The 18,059-nt window shown below is 32.9% G+C and overlaps 1 protein-coding gene across 9 annotated transcripts in view; it reads left to right on the forward strand.

The window, feature by feature from the left end:
• SNTG1 (syntrophin gamma 1) overlaps positions 1 to 18,059 on the forward strand; it is a 314,313-nt gene that overhangs the window by 165,113 nt on the left and 131,141 nt on the right. For all 9 annotated transcript variants that reach the window (XR_014952899.1, XM_077783692.2, XM_085572105.1 and 6 more), the window contains exons 3-4: positions 1,734 to 1,868; positions 12,739 to 12,795. Coding sequence is in view for 8 of the 9 variants with exons in the window: in XM_077783692.2 (XP_077639818.1) it covers positions 1,734 to 1,868; positions 12,739 to 12,795 (192 nt within the window). In the remaining variant the exon portion in view is untranslated. The remainder of the gene's footprint in view (positions 1 to 1,733; positions 1,869 to 12,738; positions 12,796 to 18,059) is intronic.

Consider the following 18,059-nt stretch of genomic DNA (forward strand, 5'->3'; position numbering starts at 1 on the left):
GGCATGGAGCTCTTAATTCTTTTCTTCTTCTTACCTAGATTAAAAAGAATAAAAACAATGTCAGAGCCACATTCAAAGTCATGGCTGAGTTATACACATTTGCTCCTGGCATCCAAGAAAAAACAATTTCCAAAGTTTGAGTGTTGAGTATGGAGCAGAAGTGACAGAACATTTTGTCAGCTCAGAACCTTATATAGAGCTATTTAAAGATTGTCCTCGACCTTTCCACCTCGTTTAAAGCCCTGTGAGAGAGATTTAAACTTCTCTTTTGCCAGTGGCCTACTGTCAGTTCCATATTTGTGTTTGTTCTCTCCATGCTATGGATGTAAGAACACATTATGGGGAGATCTTCCAAATCCTCTTCTAAACTCTTGTCTGAGTGAGAGCCCTCAGATTCAGCCAGGTCAGCCTTGGAGCTTAAAGTTCAGAGAAATACTTTTCTTTCATTGATCTCCTCTTAAACCAACTTTTCAACAGTTGTTGGATTGAAATCTGACCTCTATAAAGATAGTGAAGGTTTTATTGTTGGCACTGATGAGTCAAAGGTTTTCAGTAGCTTTTACGTGTGAATTTTCATCTGAGGTACATATGTATATCTATCTATCTATCTATCTTTCTATCTATCTATCTATCTATCTATCTATCTATCTATCTATCTATCTATATCTAATCTATCTATATCTATATAATCTATCTATCTATATCTATATCTATATAATCTATCTATATCTATCTATCTATATATCTATAGATATATATATATTTGCATAGATATATCTATCTATATCTATACATATATATATCTATGCAAATACTTGTGGTGATAAATGACTTGTAAAGAGAAGGTTTTAGATTGTTTGCCAGCAGATTTCTCATATTAAAAAAACTGCTATACTATTCGGAATTTTGTCCATTGATGAAGTCTTACAAGGAGTGCTATTTTCAAAATAATCTCCAGGGGAAATTAAATTCTGATGGTACTTTCACATGCCAACCTATTCAGTGCTCCCATGTATAATGCTCCAAAAGATAGTGCAAGTAGATACTACTGCAAAGGCACTGTTAATTGCTGGAAAATCATTTCTTGTAAATTGAGGAGTCCTACAGATTTCCTGATCTTCAGCCATAAGTGTAAAATACAGAAATGGAACCAGAACTAAGTTGCTACAGGGAGTTTTAGTCTTTATTTTTTCTTAATCTTAGTTCAGCATCCTCATTTGAAAAGGACCATAAAAAAGTTAAATCCATGTCGTATTCACAGACACGGAATAAATGGCCCACAGCTGGGTTTATGTAGCTGTTGGTAGTCACATCTGGTTATTTTGGAGGTGTCATTGTACTTGTTTCTGAGTCAAAAATGGTGTAATATGTGGAGGATCAGTTTTTATTTTGTGTCCAAGTGGAGTGTTTCATCATTTAATGAAAAGATAGAAAATAAGAGCACAGCTGATTTGAAGCAATTTGGAAGGACTTTCACAAAATTATCATGGGTGAAATATGAAATATCACCTTATTATTAAAAAATCTGCCTTTAATATTTACTACTCCAATATTTGTTCTCTTGTACTCTAAGCAGAGTAAATACAGTGATCATTGAAAATAGTTTTGTGTATTTGATAACATGTTTGTGGTGAATGTACCTATTTATCAAGTATTTTTATTCAAAATACCACTTCCAACAATTCTAAGTGCTAACTGAAAATAACTTTCTTTCTTTATTCCCTCCTTTGAAGACAAAGACAGGGGTTTGTTTGCTGCAGGATGGTAACCAGGAGCCTTTCAAAGTGCGACTGCACTTAGCCAAAGATATTTTGATGATCCAGGAGCAGGATGTGATCTGTGTGTCTGGTGAGCCTTTCTATTCTGGTGTAAGTAGTCTTTATTTATTCTTTAAGATGTTCTTTACAAAGAAAAAGTGCTATGTGTATGTGTGTGGGTGCATACATGCATCTGTATGCATTTCCTCCCATGGATTGGCATTTCATTTTGTACTGTTAATGTTTCTTTTGTGAGTAATTATCATCAATATCATCTAAGAAGCAGCAATAAGATAATAAGGTATATGCAAGACTGCAGTACTGCTTCTCCTCACTCACCCTTAGGTATGGGAGCCAATGAATATAGGAGAGATGACATGAGCAGTGGTTTTGGCAGGGAATACAGATATCTCAATGTAATTATGTATCTGAGTATTGTCTGTGGAGTTGATGAGATCATTATGGCAGGGCTTTTCTGGTAGAGGAGTTACCTTTCATCCTCTGTTGCTTGGGTTCCTTCCTGTGGTAGCCCAGCACTAGAATTGAGGAATGCTGTGAGAGTCACTAGCTTTAACAGGATATCATGTTAGCAGAGATGGAACAGTGAGATAATGGGGTTTATGTATTAAAGTTTTTACATGATGTGTCAGATTCTTTATTTAAGCATCCTATTGAATTTTGTGCATGAGAAACTGCAATTATTTGTAAGATCTGTAAAATTTTATATAGAATAATATTGTAGGGTTTAGACCTATTGTAATGAAAAGTTTTTATTTAATATTAAGAGATAGGTACAAAAATAATAGAAAACACTTTGTAATAATTTCTATAGACATTTTAATAGATAATGTAATTTTATTTTGTCGAGATATTTTTAAGATTTATGTGAAACTATCATTAGCATTCTGATCCCCCTTTGAGCTAAATAAAATAACCACAGAATTTAATGTTAAATCTTGTGAGGCATAGTGATATCTGTTCATACAAATGTTTTGTTAATGTTATTATTACTGTTTTGTTATTTCATTGCTGCTGTTGCCACATACTTACATCTCTAAATACAAGCACGGTAAAAAGATAGAAAGTGCAAATGAAAAATAAATTGCTAGAATGTTAGCAGTGCAAAGAGTGTGAAAGATTAATGAAAAAATGTATCAATTTTTTCTTCTCATGATTATGAATATCACAAGGTGAAGTCTTTGGAGCTTTTCTCTGAAACAAGAGGAACACATTGCTTAGAGTCTCCATAGAGTCTGGGTTTATTTGCTTGACAAATCTGACATTAGCTTCTGACTGTTTCATTCTGAACAAATACAGTTTGCAAATACAAGTCTGTATCCTTTATGTGGAATATAGATGCTCCTTTTACCCATCAGACTCCTCAGTTCCTCAATAGACAGTACATCCAGCAGCCAGAATAGAAGGAGTTATAAGTTCAAGCTCAAGCTGTAGTTGTTCAATTAGCAACATACAGTGTGGCACCATTATTCTACCAACACCATTCTGACTTTATTTATTAAAAGATTTTATCACTCAGAAATATGACTTTCATTATTCTGCTATAATATCTGTAATATCCTGCTGAACTTGTTATTTAAATGTCTTCATGAAATGCATATTAATTTATTTTTCCCTTTTCACAGCAAGACTTGCTCTTACAGTATTTGTCTCCTTAGTTTTGCAAAGGCTTTGCAGAAAATAATGGATTATTTGCTTCCCCAGTTAAACTCCCCCATGTTATTTGCATATTAAAGCATAACTCATTAAATGATTGATATTTGTGTGTTGATGTGGAGTTTCTTTTTCCTGGAAGTGTCATTGTTACAGTAGTGATTTTTGAGCACTTTACTCTGATTTCCTTTGGGATTAAGAATAGGTTTTTTAGCAGTAGGTTCCTTCCAACTAAGAATGATTGGCATTTCACAGACAGTTAACTGTCCTTTGTCACAGGTAATTTGAATAATCTGGAATCATGTACCTTGATTGTGTACTATAATCACACAAATCCCACAGACTTGCTTTTTTTTATTTTTTTTCTATTTTTCTCAGTTTTATTCCTGATTTATTAGGTTTGTTTGCTTATTTTTCCTATATTTTACTTTGTTTGGTTGATTTTATTCTGTTCTTTCTATCATTCTAGATAACTGACTGCATTTATCTTTCTTTTACCTGAATTCTACAAAGCAAGGGTTTTCATTAGTAACTGACACTGAATGCCTCGGAGAATAAACTCCCGAAACATAAATAAAAAATTTCTAACTGAGGAACAGTAGTATTCTTAAATTTTACAGACAAGTAGTTACAGTAAAAGTAATTTTTAATATATTTAAATAAGTAATCTTTAAATAATTTGATTATAAGGTTTTGCTTTATCACTGCTGTGCTGGTATGGAACGAAAGGTTATTACTGTGTTTCTAGTTCAGAACAGTGTCTCTTCTGTTTGTTGAGTCTGAATCAATTTGCATGCTGCTCTGTGTAGGACAGACTTTAAACAGGCACTTAACGTTCCAGCAGCATCCAGATCTACCTCCTGCAAAATAATCTAAATAAAATCAATGACTCCTTAGGAATGAAGTGCTGTTTAATGGGAGTTTATGGGATAAGGACCTAGTTCTTAATTTGGAACACTTCCTTTTGGTGTTAGACAGTTCCAGTTTCCAAAACTAAAGAGGTTCAAAGAAACATTGTTTCTTCTTTTGTTGTGTACAGTTTGAACTAAGAAAATAAAATGCATGAAAGATTATAAGCAAAATAATAGTGTTGTAGACTAAAAAAGGAATCTGTTTCTTTAGTGGGCTGAAAAATTGATAGGCATTAGTGAGGGTCCTGCAGCAATTTTACCAATAGCAATTCCATACGGCATCAACCATCATTCAAATGATCATGGAATACATCTAAATTTGAGCATCAGTTGCATCAATAAGTATTAAATATATTTGTTTTAGTGTGCAATAAGAAAGTGTTGCTTTCCAAGAGAAAGAAGAGTAGTGGGTTCAGCATTATTCTGCTAGCAGATATCCAATGTAGATTTGAGCTCCAGTGCAAATGACCAAAAGTGGGATGAGAACATATTGTGAAACTCAAAGTGTAGAAGACAGTGTTGTTACTAATCCAGAATAAATCCTTGCCTGTAGAGAGTTTTTGTATTATGGGAAGTGTATGCCTCAGCTGCAGTGGCTTGTGTTGGAAGATAAGACTGATGTCCCTTAGGTCAGATATACCTTTTCCTCCCAGAGCAGTTATGAAATGTCCCGAAAAGAGTTGAATCAAACCATGTAGGAAACTCATCACTATTGATGGCAGAATTGTAGACTATCTTTACATATTCTTTTAAGCACATTTCTTTAATTACTTGAAATTATGCTCACTAAAGTTTGCTGTATGGTGTTCCATATAGCAATGTGCAGTGAGGCAACTCCCAGTCTTTTTAGACATACATTGAAATAGCTTGGACTGACCAGGATAGCCTAATGTTGAACTTAGTGAAAATTATGATGGGAGAGGAGATAGCCTAAGGTATGGCATATGTGAAGTCGATTTGTTCCTAGGAAAGGTTTTAATATTTGGCATTCCAGAATCATTTTTTGTTTTATTTTAGAGTTAATTCTCACATTTTCTATCTCCTTTCATGATCATTTGAAATTCAAGGAAAAGGATTATTATGCTCAAGATAAGCAGTTATCTGTTTAGAAAGCTGTGGATTTCTGATTCTTTAATAAATTTTGTTTATTAATTGTACTCAGAATTTTTTCTGCACTTAGAGTCAATGTGTGTGTAAGATCCATAAATTAAGGATATGACAATGAACCATCTGACAGAATGGATGATTTGAATCAGCTACTCTTTTTCCTAAAAGAATAAAATAAACTGCAAGCAGCTGGCAAATCGTTGGCTACTGGGATAGTTTCCATTTTTACAAAATTGTATTAAATATTCTTTTAAGAGGTCATAGATTTTACAAAATACTGCTAACTCACCTGATGATAACACACAGATGAGTCATATGTCTGTCAAGTAATTTATTTCTATGCTGCTGTGTAGTAAATTCATTAATTAATTGAACATTAAGAAGTTATTTTAGTGCTTTGATTTTTTAAATTAAGAATCTGTAGGGAAAATTTGTGTGAAGGTCAGTTATTACTCAGTATTAACAAAAAGTGAATGATGGTGTTTTGTTTTTTTTTTTTTTTTGTGAATTGATAGAGCAACAGCTCTCAGAGTAGCATAGCATTTGTCCAAGCGTTTAAGTGAGGTTGATTCAATTGTATCTAAATGTAACCTATGGACTGTAATTGTTTTTGCAATAAAGAAAAAGCTATCAATAAACACCTTTAGTAAGGCCAGGATGTAACACTGTCTCAGTGTTCCACTGCAGCCAGATCTGTTTTCTGATACCGTTAACGACACATTTTTTTTTTTTTACTGTAAGCATAGAAAAAAGAAAAAAAAAGAAAAAAAAAAGTTTCACTTTTAGGGTTGCCCGTATGCTATTGTAAAATAAAGTGCCAAAAGATTCATTAATACACAGAGTAATAAAAATACTAGTTGTCAGAGATGATCTATTTCTTTTAGTTTTGTATAAAAAATTAATTTTAATTAAAACCTTTACACAATGTTTTTCTTGTTTTATATATTTCAATAAAACATTTATTAATAATTTTTAAGAATAAATTTCAATTCAGAACACATCACTTAATGAAGCTATTAAATTTCTCTTGCTTGAATATTTAATTTTTTGAGACATCCTGAGAATTAATTTTTTATCTGTTACATTGGATCATTCTCTTTTGAAAATTGTGGATTTCTTGTCTATATTTTAGTGTTGGTAAAAAAGGTTCAATTAGCATTAGCAATTCTAATGAACAGAAATAGAAGAAAAAAATTAAAAGCTTAAAATGGTAAATAATATTTTTGAATTATTTGCTTTATTGTCTTTATTTGCAATTTTTATTCTGATGTGTGATTGAATATTTTAAGCAATGCCAAAATGGAACTCCCTGTCTTGTAAAGAATTGCAAATATGTACATAGATAGGTCACCTTTCTAGCACTTTCCATTCTTGTTACCTTCACAAAGCTACCAGTAAGAATCTTTGGGTTTTTTTTATCTTTTTGGCATCTGTCAGCTATTCAGTGGAGTGAATCAATTTTTTCACTGAAGTCGTCAACTATCTATCAGATGGGGGTAACTTTTTTTCCCTGCCAATCTGGACAGCTTTAAAATGACAACCTGACAGATGTAAATATGATTATTTAGGGAAAGCCTAAGGCAGCTTATTTTTTTGAAGCTACATTAAAGTAAAAAGCATAGCAATCAGCTGAGGTTAAAAATACCATTTATGATGCCAGATTTGAAAGAAAATAATCACTTCTCATTGGAATAAGGCTTTTCCTTCACAAGAAAGAAAAATATTGCAAATCAGAAAAAACTCAGAGAAGCCAAAACTTTGATGGCAGTGGATGATGGAAGGCAGTAGCTGGAAACTACAGAGAATGCTCCTTAGAAAACCTGGTGGGAGTTCAGATCCTGACCATGTGTTTATAGGTTTCTTTCTATTGTATTTCTATACTCAGAAATGCTGTACTTCTGAAGTGAATCAATCATATGAATTGAAATTTTATAAGCAGATATTTGGGTGAATGCTTCAGCTTTCAAACATAGGCTGCAGGACTGGAAACATTTTGAAGTAAGAACAAATGAAGGGCTGAGAGCTTTTTTTTTTTTATTCTAGTCCCTGTTAGCAGCCTGCATGACACTGCTGTGTTTGCCACCCTCAGTCCCCAGCACAGATGCAGAGGAAGGGGGATTTCCAGCTGACCAGGCATGTTGCAGCCCTCCCTTACTGCCAACCTCCTCCAGTTGCACGAGGAGCTGAAATAATGAGACAAGCTTCAAATGCCACACGATGGAAGTTGTTAGCAGATGAGCAAGTGTGCTGGCAAACGTTGTTAACACTATTAATTCAAATTGGAAATGTGACTGACCTGTGTCCTATGTCCTTTACGCTCAAAATGAGTATAAAGCTCGCTCAGGTAAATGAATCCAAAGAAATGTCACTAAGAAAGAGCAAAGCATTACCGAAAAGAGGACTTAGAACCTTGAAAATGTGTGCAATTATTAAATAAAAATTTAAAAATCCTCATTATATTTTCTTATTTAAAAATGTAGTAGGATTACTAATAGCTGATAAACTATATGAGAGTGTGGCCTTGAATGTATTGTGGCTTCAAATGTTAACAGGTTGATCTATGAAGTTACTGCCAGTGTATTGATTTTATCCTTATACTATACATTTTAAAATTTACATTCTAATATTTTCCTCCTGTTTTCCTCCTATATCTTTCCATGTTACTGTGATATTGTAGATTCCTTTCCATGTCTATTCCTTTTTTCCCCACCTTCTGTTTTGTGCTTCAAACCTTTCAGCTTCTTATCATGTTCGTCCATATGTAAAATACCTTGGTCTCTTCTAATCCTCTGAAAAGAGAAGTCTTGTTTTCTGTCTGTACCCAGACAAACTAATTCCTTATACCTTTATTCTTTTAATATCAATATCCAGACTCACCAGATGAATAACCTCACGCTGGGAAAAAGGTTGAGAAATGGTATATTCAAGTTTCACATGCTGTTAATTCAATTTTCTGAAGATTTTTGAAGTTACTTCATCCTTTTGTTCAACATGTATTTGACTTCTTTGATAGAGACACATTATTGGATTATTAGATCCCATTATATCATTGCTTTATATTATACAAGATAGATTGAAAAGATTATTAACTAAATACTTTTTTTAAGAATCAGTTAAGTAATTATAAACTTTATTTTACATCACATACCAGTGAGTATGAAATACTTGAATTTTTACTGTGCTTCAAGATGTAACTAAAAAATAACATTAACTCCTGACTAAATATAAATAGTTAATGATTACCTAGGATTCTGTGTTTTCCTTTCCTTATTATTTACTGTTGTTCTGTGCTCACATGGTCATTCTTCACTTCTGATCTCCCTTATGATGGCATTTATGTTCCCCAGAAGATCTTATGGATTTTAAGACATTTTAGTAGCTCTTTAGAGAAAGCCTCAAAAACATTGTTTCTGTTTCACTGCATAGATCTTAGGAATTTTTTTTTTTTTTTTTGCAAAACTCTTTGCTGTCCTTTCTAGTCAATTTTCTGAGACACATGGAAAATGCTGACAGCATGGCAGCAGCTTTGTGTTTTTCAATAAAATCATGACTACTTTTGTTCTTTTCCAGGAAACAGCTAGAACACTACTCTGGATCTTGCTTTTAGGAGTCCTAGGAGCTCTAACCTTCCTTCTGTTTGGTATAATGTAAATAACAAATGTGAAAATGAAATTACAAGCTCACAGAACACTTTGTAGTCTTGATAGTGAACTAAGTATCTTTTCATCTAAATGAAGTTTTATTTTGTAAACTTTGAAATGACATTGCTTTTGGAATTTGCAAAACCACTGCAAATTCATAGAATATCATGCAGTGGAAAAAGAGGGGAAAGCATGAAAATACTAATAGAGGATCAATAGAACACCAGTATTTTTAACCTCAACAACAAAATAGTCAGTCAGGATACTTAGAGCACTTCATCACTTGTACAAAATTTTTTGCCTCCAGAGTTCTTGCTGTTTTATTAATGAATAGTTATAAATCTTTTTAAGAACTTAAAACTATTAGACCAGAGAAAAGCATTTTATTATTGTTATTGTTCACTTGAAAAGCTAATTAAAGGCATCAGAACAAAATAATTTGCTTCAGATTGCTGGTTAAATTTCTTTTGTGCATTAATCATTGTAATAAAAATACATTAAAATATATTGCTTTGCCAACAAAGTATATTTCATTCACCTGGGTTGAAAATGGCACTGAAAGTTAAGCTTCGTTTGGGGTTTTTAAGGGTTTCATGTAATAAGTCATATGCAAATCAAAAAGTAGGACAAAAGAGTTTTCTGCCAAAAAAAAACTTGTCCAAAAAACTTGGACAAAGGAGTTTTCTGCCGAAACATTTCAAATCAAGTATCTATCATCAAAGTACTTCTTCAAGTTACTTTGTAAGTCAAAAGGGAGGGATTTATCTTTTTCAAGTTAAATTTGACATCTTGCCGCTATATTTGATGAAGTTGATTAATACCTAATTTGGACACCTGCTTTGACTCACCAGGATTGAATGTGCTTTTTTTTTTTTTTTTTTTTTTTTAATCGATTACAGAAATTCGTTGATTATGAAAATAAATTTGCATTGACCAATGGCTGATTAGAGCTGGGGATTTATCCTAAACCAAAATTCAGGTGTATGAAATATCTGATGCTTCTATCTGTTCTGGAAAAAGCTGCTTCACTGTAAGGTTTCTATGGGGTTTTAAATTAAAGGCTGTGGGATTATTGATAGTTTACTAAAAAAACATACAACTCGTATGTAATTCTGATTTGTACTTTTGAAGGTAATTTGCATGTTTGTTATTGTTAGCTAACTTGATGTAAAGAAAATGTAATTCTGCAAATAATCAAAGTATTATTTCTTTATTGTAAGACTGAGAGATGTTTTTTACTTAGCCTAGATTAAATACAATGTAATGCCTTCCCTTCACATTACACATCATTCAGGTGAATCTAGTTTGCAATGTTTTTGAAGTAAAATTCATTTCAGTAACTCTCTGGTCCCAAAATATTTAAGATCAAATTTCAATGGAGATAGAAAAGAAACTATAAAAATACTTGACACAATCCTCTGAAAAATTATGTTTTACTGAAAAAGTGTCTTGAAATTTTTCTGGTTTCCTTCCTTACTTTTATACAGTTTTGCCTATTTAGAAATATTCCATGCTAGCATGACTTTTTTTTTTTTTTTTCACATAAAAATAATGCTGAACTCCAGTGTGAAATCTTTCTAGTTTTCTGTAAGACTGGCAAACTCACAGAAGACCCTGGATTAGGTGTTTCCAGGACTATCTTGATTCTGCCTTTGCTTGAGTGAAAACCAAAAATTATATTTTATTGACTCTTTTATGTGGGTACTTTTTTATGGGTACTTAGGTGCATATTGGGCTAGGAAAGACAAGGACAGAAATATTCTTCAGTATGGTTTTCTATTAGGTTTTTAAAAAATATTACTTCAGCTTAGAATATGTTCAGATGCCAGTACATACAGTAACTACTGACATATCATGAACTACAAATTTTATGAAGTTACATGTTTTTCACTGAGAGTGTTGCTTTGTTTGAAATTTAATCCGTGTGTTGTCCTTTATTCCATTCATGGTTGATGTAACACTTGCCAGTTCAATCCAGTTTAGTGAAAGGCTGCTATTTTTCAATTTCACCTTAGCACAAGTGTGTTCTATTTGATTTCAACATGTATAACAAAAAATAACAGAATATATTGACTAGAGTGTACAAGTCAAGTTCATGTTCTTGACTCCATGTTCAGCACAAGCTTGAGGTGGAAACAAGATGAAGTTAACAGGAAAAATATAGCTCCCAGTGGAGCCATAGCTGAGTGTTTTCTGAGCAAAATATAAACCATTTTCTTAGAGTAAATATTTGAAAACATTATGCATTTTGCAACCATTAGCCTAAATTAATAAATGGTAGTGTCATTTTAGGCAATCCAATTTGTCTTTCAGTCTAAAACGTTGGATGAATTTATGCTTGCTCTTTCCACAGTTACTCAGTTCATATTTGCTACAAATATGAAAAAAGAAACAAAGTGACTTGATTTTCAACAATTGTCCTTTTTGTGGTAGATTTTTTATTTTCCTTCCTGTAAATGAAGTAAGGAGGAAAAAAAATGCATCTATATGTATTTCATCATTTCTGTCACTGCTATATTCCTGATGATCTATGCAAATCTGACTGACATTGACCATCTATGCTAATCGTGCTGAAATAAAAACAGTTACATGTAACATGCATGCAGACTTACACCATACAATAGATATAATTAAATTAATATAAAATCTAGACCACATGTAGAGGACATTCAAAAATCTATAAAATTGATATATTTGAATCTGGATATATGGTATATCTGCTAATACATTATTTTACCACTACCTAAATGTACTAATTATAAATGATCTGTAGTTATAAAGTCAACAGAGTAGGATAAAACCCAAAACCGTCTTTTTTGTAAATGTTCATCTTAGACAGACAGTAGCCTACAGTTTTTACAGCACAAATTTTTTAGACAAGCAATAAAAGTTAAAAGATGGGCTGCTTTCAATAGTTGTAGGTTATGATTTTTAAATTAATGGATGTATGATTTTATGGATTATGATTTTTAAACAATTGGTATACGATCAACAGTGACTGTTTTTGTATTAGCTTCTGGTGGTTTGGTTTTTTTTTTATTTTGGTTTGGTTTTTTAATTTATTTTTGTTTGGTTTTTTTAATTTGGATAATTACTGTGCTTTGAAATGAATTCATGCAACATGTGCACTTGTTAGGGTTTGGTTAATATCAATGAGTGGTCTTGGCATGCACAAACAGTTTTCCTTTCAGATGGAGCTGAATTGGGAAATGTACTGCTGGAGTACAGTGTATATACTTCAACATGTAGTGATCAACCTTCAGGTGGAACCAATTTAGGACTAGTCAAGGCCTTAACCTCTGAAATGTGTGTGTTGTACCATAGCTGTCCAACTCCAAAGTTCTGGGGATTTTTAAGCATTGCAGTTCTTGCTAGGATGGTGTGAATTGGAAAAATGATATTTTGTTTGTTTGTTTGTTTGTTTTGGTTTTGTTTGTTGTTTTGTTTTTGGTTTTTTTTTGAGACAGGATCTCTTCTTCCAGGCTTTGTTTTTTTCCTGTGGGGCATAGCTTTCATGGGATTTTCAGTTCAGAAACCCAGAACTTAATTAAAACAATAAAAATCAATGTTGAAAAAAAATTATTGAAGTATGAATGTAGATGTTTTGGCAGAAGACATTAAATCTAGCAAAACTTGATTTCTTTTTTCCAGGAAAGAACAGTAACAATTAGAAGACAGACTGTAGGAGGGTTTGGATTAAGTATAAAGGTAAGATGCTATTTTTGGTCTATTTATTGCATTTTACATAAAGTATGTCTTTGTATATAATCTGTGTTACTGTTAGTGAGTCCAAACTATTTTAGACTGCTAGAAACAAGACAGTATGTTAGATACTGTTACAGCAGGCAACCATAACTGTGCTGCCCCATGGAATGGAAGGCAACCATTCCCTTAAAATTCAAGCTGACAAACTCTGTAACAAGGATTGATATAAGAGTTGTGAAGTGTTTTCAATTGTGTAGACTGTACTTGTGTTCAACTTCTCTCTAATTTAAATAGTTATTCATGAATGCTAAATTACAGTGGCAGGCAATAAATTCATCATCAATTCTGCTACAAAGAATACCACATTAATCCATTGCAATTCATTAGTGGGACAGAAAGTGTTACTGCATGCTCGTATTGTTTAACTTTCTGTAGATCAAGCCCAGACAGCAATTTATCATGTTACTATGTTCTTGCTTTTGTCAGTAAGTTTTAAGAACGTATACAAGGGTAGGTTATGCTTTTTAGGAGAGGGAGGAAGGGCTAATATTTTTTGTCATAGTAATATATGATTTTGAAAACCTTACCTTAGCTTTGAGTCTGAGTGTAGACAACACAAGATTAATTTTATCTTCTAAACACAGCAGTTCTCAGTCTCAAGATGGCAATGGAAAAAATGAAGTGTATTTCACATGAATGCAAAGAGACCTAAGTTATGCATATAAAGTGAAAGTATAGATTTTCCTATGACATCTGCTGGTATTGACCTTATATGTGACTCATAAGAAGGATTAATGTGCATTTGTGTTGTCATTGATAAGAATATGACTGAATAGAAGTATTAATTTTTAAAAATGTCTTTGTGCTCTTACTGTTATCTTGTTGACCCATGAAGACCTCTGTTCAAGGAAAACTAATTGCTATTTTGTCACCAAAGTTTCTTATCAGTTTGGTCAACAGCATTTACATTTTTGTTTCCTCCGGTATCATTATAGGTTACAGTACATTGAATAATGATGAAATAATGAATGTCAATGTAAAATCAAGTATATTGATAAATGAGTTTTTATTTAAATGCTGCTAAGAAATAACTGGTTACAGTAATGACTTCAGATGATTGAAGAACACATCTCAAGAGTCAGTAAACTTGATTTTTACTTATACTTTACAATAAGTTATAATTTAGAATTAACATTGCTGCCAGTCTCAAGATTACATTATTTAATTATTATGTACATTGCATAAAATATCATTTTCTTACATTTAATCATAAATGAAATAGAGAATATGCAATGGTCTTGCTTAAATTAATAGAGTTAAGTTATTCTTAACTTTTTAGAGTAAGATATTTTATGATTGTTTTCTATCATAGATATTTTGATCAAAATTACCCAAAGTATTAGAAAGTGAAGATAAATAAAGTTAGGTGTGAATAGACAACTTTAAAATTTTTTAAATAACTAGCAATCAGTTGATGAAATACCTTCAAAAATGTCATTAAAGAGCAAAGAGTTATCTTTAAAATAATGACACTCAAACTTACTTGGATGGCAGAGGTTAGGTAATGAAAATGAAAAGTTTAATTCTGTGGTCCAGGATGTTCTGTCAATAGGCTTCATGTAGGTATTATTTATTACTATAAAATTAATAGTTTTTTAAAAAAAATTAGTGTTTGTGGGACCTTTTTTGCTAGGTCCCTTTATTAGTAATTTTACATTCTTACAAAGATGGACAAGCAGTTGTATAGCCAACACAATCTAAAAAAATAAAAAAATCGATTACTATAATTTTAAACTAGTTTAAGAAACAACTCAGAACAGGAACTTACAGTATTTTTTTTTTTCAATTTAGTAGGCAAACTTTATTAAGACACACTGAAATGAACTTTTTTATTTATGGCATGAAATGACTTGTCAGTTCCAAATACTCTGAAAAGTCCAGTTTTCAGTTTAAAATTCAATCATGGTTTGCTTCTTGCAGATCAATACAAGTTTACTGCTCTGTTTTTGTTTTGTTATGTAGGATTCCTGATCTGTACTAAAAAACTTATATTAAGATTAATTTTAAATAGAAATGTAATTATTTTGAATTTATGCCAGGAAGTAGAGGTTTACAAGTCACCCTGAAGGAGTGAGAAGCACTGAGGCCTCTCCTCCTTGTGCCAGTAACTTCATAGCCCCTTGAACTACAGTAGTTTCTGTCATTTTACTACGCTCAGACTAACTAAAGATAGGGGTTATTTGAGAACTTGCTCTGGCTGTGATGTATGTCAGAGGATTTTGTTTATCTGAATTATTAATTACAGCAATACAGTGATTAATGACACTCACTTTAGAATACTTGCTAGGGCTTGGTTATGAATTTGCCTAGTTTCGGTTGTCAGGTCTGAGCCATTATCACATCTTTTTTTGGGGTTTTATTATTTGGGGTTTTTTTTGTTTGTTTTTTTTTTTGCTAACTTGAAACGTCAATTTATTGCCAGAACACTCACATGAAAAAGTCACCTTTCAACTTTGTCTTGAATAAATTTTGAAAATGTCCTATTGCGAGTATTGTGAACTCTTGGAATTATTCTTTTTCTGAAGAGCAGAGAACAAATTCCTAATAATTCCAAAATTAAACTAATTTTTTTTTTTCACCTGTCTATGAGAGAAACTCTTCTTCTGTAAACTGGGTAATCCAACTATATTTGTAAAAATCAGAGATTCAGATAACTGCTTAAGAAAAACCATGATTGTAAAGTTGACTTTTGTCCAAGGCCTAAACATCAGCCCTTTAAAAAACTGATTGTAATCCACTTTTTTAGGGTTTGAAAGCCTGGTGTTTGGCTGTACCTCTTAGCTGAAGCTAGTGGTGAAACTATGATTGACTTTGAAGAACTACTCTGGTTTACACTCTTCTGCAGGAACAATTTTTTTCTTTTCTGAAGCCTCTGTTAAATGTTTGTTTGTGAAGGAATAGCCATGGACATAGACAGAATTTGGGAAGTGTAGTATTTCAATCATTTATCATATCTCTGACAAGTTTGAGACGCAGAGCCTTGACAAAAGAGGCTGCTCAGTGTATGATTTCTGAAAGAACATCCTATTTTTCAATAATTGGATCGTGGTGTTCCTGAATAAATAGGCAACAAAATTGATCATTAAACAAATTGAAGTTTTGGTTACAGTCTGACTTCTGGCAACCAGTACTCAGTACACTGCCATTATCCTGCCTCAGTTTTGATCATTCTTTTAAAATGGTGAACAGCATCAGAGGTCTTCTGAGATTCAGGTTGACTTTTCAATTTAATCAAAAAGTTCAGTGTCCATAGACCTTAAAGCTATTTTTTCTAGTGGAAATGCTTCTTTTTGGTATCAGGTCATAGTCTCCTACATTGTCTTAACTCAAGTGATGGTAAAGTCCAACAACTGGTCTGATCTTTTATAAACCCTTTTTTGTAGAAGATAAAATATTAATTTCCTTGTTAATCTTAGAACCAAAAACCCCCAGCCTTTGTCAATAAAAGTTACTGCTTTCAAGTGCGTTATTTTTCATATGTCAAAAACTTCTGGAAGAAACCCTCACACATAAAAACTGGGATAAGAAAAAATCTTTAGGAGTGTATCATGTGACACTTTGAAAGGAGGTGTGGGTGACCTCTCACCAGTAGTGACCAACATTCAGGACAGTGACCTTCAAACAGCTTCCAGTGATTACAGCTTCCTCTGCCACTTCTAGCATGACCACCGCTGCAGGTGGGCAACTGCTGTCATTCCAGGCTTATCCCTGCTTAAGGAAAAATGATAAAGAAAGTTTGCTTGACAAAGATCATTGTTAGAGTCTGATAGAGGTTTGAGCCATTAAGTCTTGAACATCACTATTTGATGTATTTCTGTCCATCCTCTGGTCTGACGTTATAAGTACATGTCATTACTAGAGGAAGAGAAAATTTAAAGCAGTGAAAAAGTTGCCTCTGTTCCCAGAGGTTTCTTCAGAAGAGTGTCCCCTGAGACTGTAAAACTGGATTTTAGACATGCATATGCTTTTTCCTCTACAGGACAGAGAATGAAGTATGGAGAATGCAGGATGCAAGGCAGCAGTGTCAACCTGAAGTAGTATTCAACAAGATGTTGGCAGAATATACACAGTTTGCTACAAATTGCTAACAGTGACTGAGTATAGATAATTGGTCAACTACTTGCTGTTTCCAGTTTTGATTTTTTTGTTTCTTAGCATAGCAGGTACTACATCCTTTTACTAGTTTAAAAAGAAGCCTTTGTACAGGTCAGACTCAGATGCAATGAGAGGAGATAATTCTCTTCAGTAGGACACCACTGAAAGCTTCCTCAGATCTGTAGTGTAAATGGGTTTAAGTAGATTCAATACAATGAGAGAGGAATAATCATGTTGTGTGCATTGCAGGCTGGCTTAGTAATAAAAGTAATTTCCTACTTTAATGGAGCCTCAGATCTAAGGAGGCAGGCAGGCTGTTTTAAACCTAACACTTCTTTGCTGGGCTTTATGTATCCTGGGTAGTGTAACATGTATATAACATTGGAAGCTTAGAAAGAAAGTGACATAGTTATTTTTTCTGGTTGTTTGAAAAGTTTTGAAGAAATTAAATTTGCATGTGACTAGAAAATTTGGAGGATATAGGTTAAAACTTATTAATTTAGTGAGCTTGAACTCATTATCTTCAGTGAAGCCAGCTTTTACTGTTGCTATTCTTCTGGTAAAAACTATTGAAAGATATTCAACAAGCTATAATACTGATATGTTCCATGCTTGTCAACACTCATCTCATGCAATGTGAGAACTTTACTTGTAGATATATAATTGTTGTCATATTACTGAGATCCCTCTTAGATCATTGTTTTGGGGCCATTTGCATTGATACCACTAGCAAAAGGAATATTTTTCCTATTTAACATTCTGTGGCTACACAGGAAATTAACCTTTATTCAATGACAGAAAGGGGTGTTGAGTGCAGGAGTCTGGTTTCAAATGCTTTGATATTGCATGAAGAAGGGATGTATGCTGTTCCATAGGGATTGAAATACCTTTGTCAGTCCTTTTCACAACTTAACAGAGTAAAAATAATTTCCAAAGTAATATCTGTCTGCTGAAAAGAAGAGTAAGCAAACCCTTAACCTGTCCATTCCTAGGCAAAACAACAGTGTGGCAGACACTGGTTTCTGGTGACCTGAATTTGTACACCTTGCATTTGAGTGTATGCTTTGATGCTCTTGTCAGAGGAAAAAGTATTTGTGTCTCTCTGTATATTT

This window comes from Lonchura striata, chromosome 2, assembly GCF_050655825.1.
Source record: "Lonchura striata isolate lonStrDom1 chromosome 2, ASM5065582v1, whole genome shotgun sequence".
In the NCBI taxonomy this organism is placed as follows: Eukaryota; Metazoa; Chordata; class Aves; order Passeriformes; family Estrildidae; genus Lonchura; species Lonchura striata.